Here is a 2,487-nt window from a genome sequence, read left to right as displayed (position 1 = left end):
TTCTCCAGCCTCCCCCCGCCCCCCCGAAATGAAGGAATTCGGGCACAACGCCCCCCAATGACTTTAAAAATTCTAAAACCTCCCCCATGGTGGCCAAAACCCCACAAGTGACCATTGGCCAGTCACACAGCCCCACCAGTGGCCAAATTCGCGACTCCTGGTGGCCAAAATCCCCTGCTGACCACCCCAGAGTGGCCACAAACCCCCTGCTGACCATCCCAAATTGACCATGACCCTCCCAGAGTGACCATGACCACCCCAGAGTGACCACTATCCCCCACCCATGGTCAAATTCTCAACTCGTGGTGGATTAAATCGAGTTTATTGGGGGAGGGGTCCATGGGGTCAATGGGGTAAAATGGGGGGGGTCTCAGGGTGGTCCCAGGGGGCCTCAGGGTGGTCCCAGGGTGGTCCCAGGGGGTCCCAGGGTGGTCCCAGGGGGTTTCAGGGTGGTCCCAGGGGGTCTCAGGGGGTGTCATGGGGTCCCAGGGTGGTCCTAAAGTCCCCCAGGATGGTCCCAAGGTGGTCCCAAGGTGGTCCCAGGGCTGCTGGGGCAGCTCCAGGCTGGTGTGGGGTCAATGGGGTCAATCAGGGGGTCCCAGGGTGGTCTCAGGGTGGTCCCAGGGGGTCTCAGGGGTCAATGGGGTGGTCCCAGGGGTCTGGGGGTCCCGAGTGACCCCTCAGGAGCAGCAGTACAGATCCACATCGTTCAGCCCGGTGTCGTCGCCCCCGCGCTGGGGCGGCTCTGGGTGGGTGTCAGGGGGGTCTCAGGGGTCTCAGGGGATTTTGGGGGATTTCAGGAGGGTCTCAGGGGTCCATGGGGTCAATGGGGAGGGGTCTGGGGGTCCCGAGTGACCCCTCAGGAGCAGCAGTACAGATCCACATCGTTCAGCCCGGTGTCGTCGCCCCCGCGCTGGGGCGGCTCCAGGCGCGTGCGGAGCCCGCAGACCCCGGCCCCGGGCGGGCACGGGAGGCTCCAGTTGCCCCAGGAGCCCTGGGGGCCACCTCGGCCCTCGAGCAGCGAGCCCCCCGAGCAGATGGCGGCCATGGCGTTGGCGGCCGTGTCGTCCCACAGCCCCCGCGGCTCCTCCACGCGCAGCCGGAACGCCACCAAACGCTGCCCGGGGGGACACGACTCCGGCCGGCCCCAGGAACCGCGCCTGCGGGAGGGGGAGGGGCCACGGGTCAGGGGGAGGGGCCAGAGGTCAGGGGGAGGGGCCAAAGGTTCCCTGGATGGGGAACCCCCCCCAAAACCCACCCTGGGGTGCAGCGGTGGCTCATGGTGGTCATGGTTGATTTGTGGTGGCCATGGATTGGTCATGGTTGGGTTGGGTTGGGTTGGGTTGGGTTGGTCATGGTTGGGTTTTGGTGGCCATGGTTACGTCATGATGGCCAAGGTTGGGTTTTGGTGGCCATCAAAGGGTCGTGGTGGCCATCAAAAGGTCATGGTGGCCAAGGTTGGGTTTTGGTGGCCATCAAAGGGTCATGGTGGCCACCAAAGGGTCATGGTGGTCATGGATTGGTCATCGTGGTCATGGCCAAGGTTGGGTTGGGTTGGCCAAGGTTGGGTCATGGTGGCCCTGGTTGGGTCATGGTGGCCATCAAAGGGCCGTGGTGGCCCTGGTTGGGTCATGGTGGCCATGGTTGAGTTGTGGTGGCCATGGATTGTTCATCGTGGTCATGGTTGGGTTGGGTTGGGTTGGGTTGGCCAAGGTTGGGTTTTGATGGCCATCAAAAGGTCATGGTGGCCATGGTTTGGTTTTGATGGTCATGGTTGGGTCATGGTGGCCATCAAAGGGCAATGGTGGCCATGGTTGGGTCATGGTGGCCATAGTTGGATTTTGATGGCCATGGTTGAGTTGTGGTGGTCATGGATTGGTCATCGTGGTCATTGTTGGGTTGGGTTGGGTTGGCCATGGTTGGGTTTTGATGGCCATCAAAGGGTCATGGTGGCCAAGGTTGAGTTGTGGTGGCCATGGATTGGTCATGGTTGGGTTGGGTTGGCCATGGCTGTGTTTTGGTGGCCAAGGTTGCATTTTGGTGGCCATGGCTGTGTTTTGGTGGCCATGGCTGTGTCATGGTGGCCCTGGCTGTGTTTTGGTGGCCATGGCTGTGTTTTGGTGGCCAAGGTTGGGTTTTGGTGGCCAAGGCTGTGTTTTGGTGGCCAAGGTTGGGTTTTGGTGGCCATGGCTGTGTTTTGGTGGCCAAGGTTGGGTTTTGGTGGCCATGGTTGTGTCATGGTGGCCCTGGCTGTGTTTTGGTGGCCATGACTGGCTCGCGGTGGCCCCGGTTGCGTGTCCCCGCCCCCGCTGACCCCGCTGGTCACTCACGGTCCCTCGCTGGACGTGGCCTGGCCGGATTTGTCACAGAGCAGCCGGACCCCGTTGAGCCCCGTGTCGTCCCCGAAGAACCCCTTGTGGGGCTCCACCTGTGTGACCCAAAAATTGTCACCTCCTGTGTCACCTCCGTGTCCCCAAACCCCTGTGT

General features: G+C 62.1%; 1 protein-coding gene across 1 annotated transcript; it reads right to left on the bottom strand.

Moving 5' to 3' along the window:
- Positions 1–305: 305 nt before the first annotated feature.
- On the bottom strand, positions 306–2,481 carry LOC130588201 (vitelline membrane outer layer protein 1 homolog; the record flags this gene model as incomplete). Its single annotated transcript, XM_057389154.1, has 2 exons — positions 306–1,160; positions 2,331–2,481. Coding segments are annotated over 2 exons (452 nt in total), but the record flags the coding sequence as incomplete, so codon positions are not given.
- Positions 2,482–2,487: the final 6 nt, after the last annotated feature.

The sequence above is a fragment of the Malurus melanocephalus genome, unplaced genomic scaffold, assembly GCF_030028575.1.
Source record: "Malurus melanocephalus ecotype Western Australia unplaced genomic scaffold, MMel_1.1 scaffold_3738, whole genome shotgun sequence".
Taxonomy (NCBI): Eukaryota; Metazoa; Chordata; class Aves; order Passeriformes; family Maluridae; genus Malurus; species Malurus melanocephalus.
The sequence above is the reverse complement of the archived record's forward strand: the minus strand, read 5'-3'. Positions and strand labels throughout refer to the sequence as shown.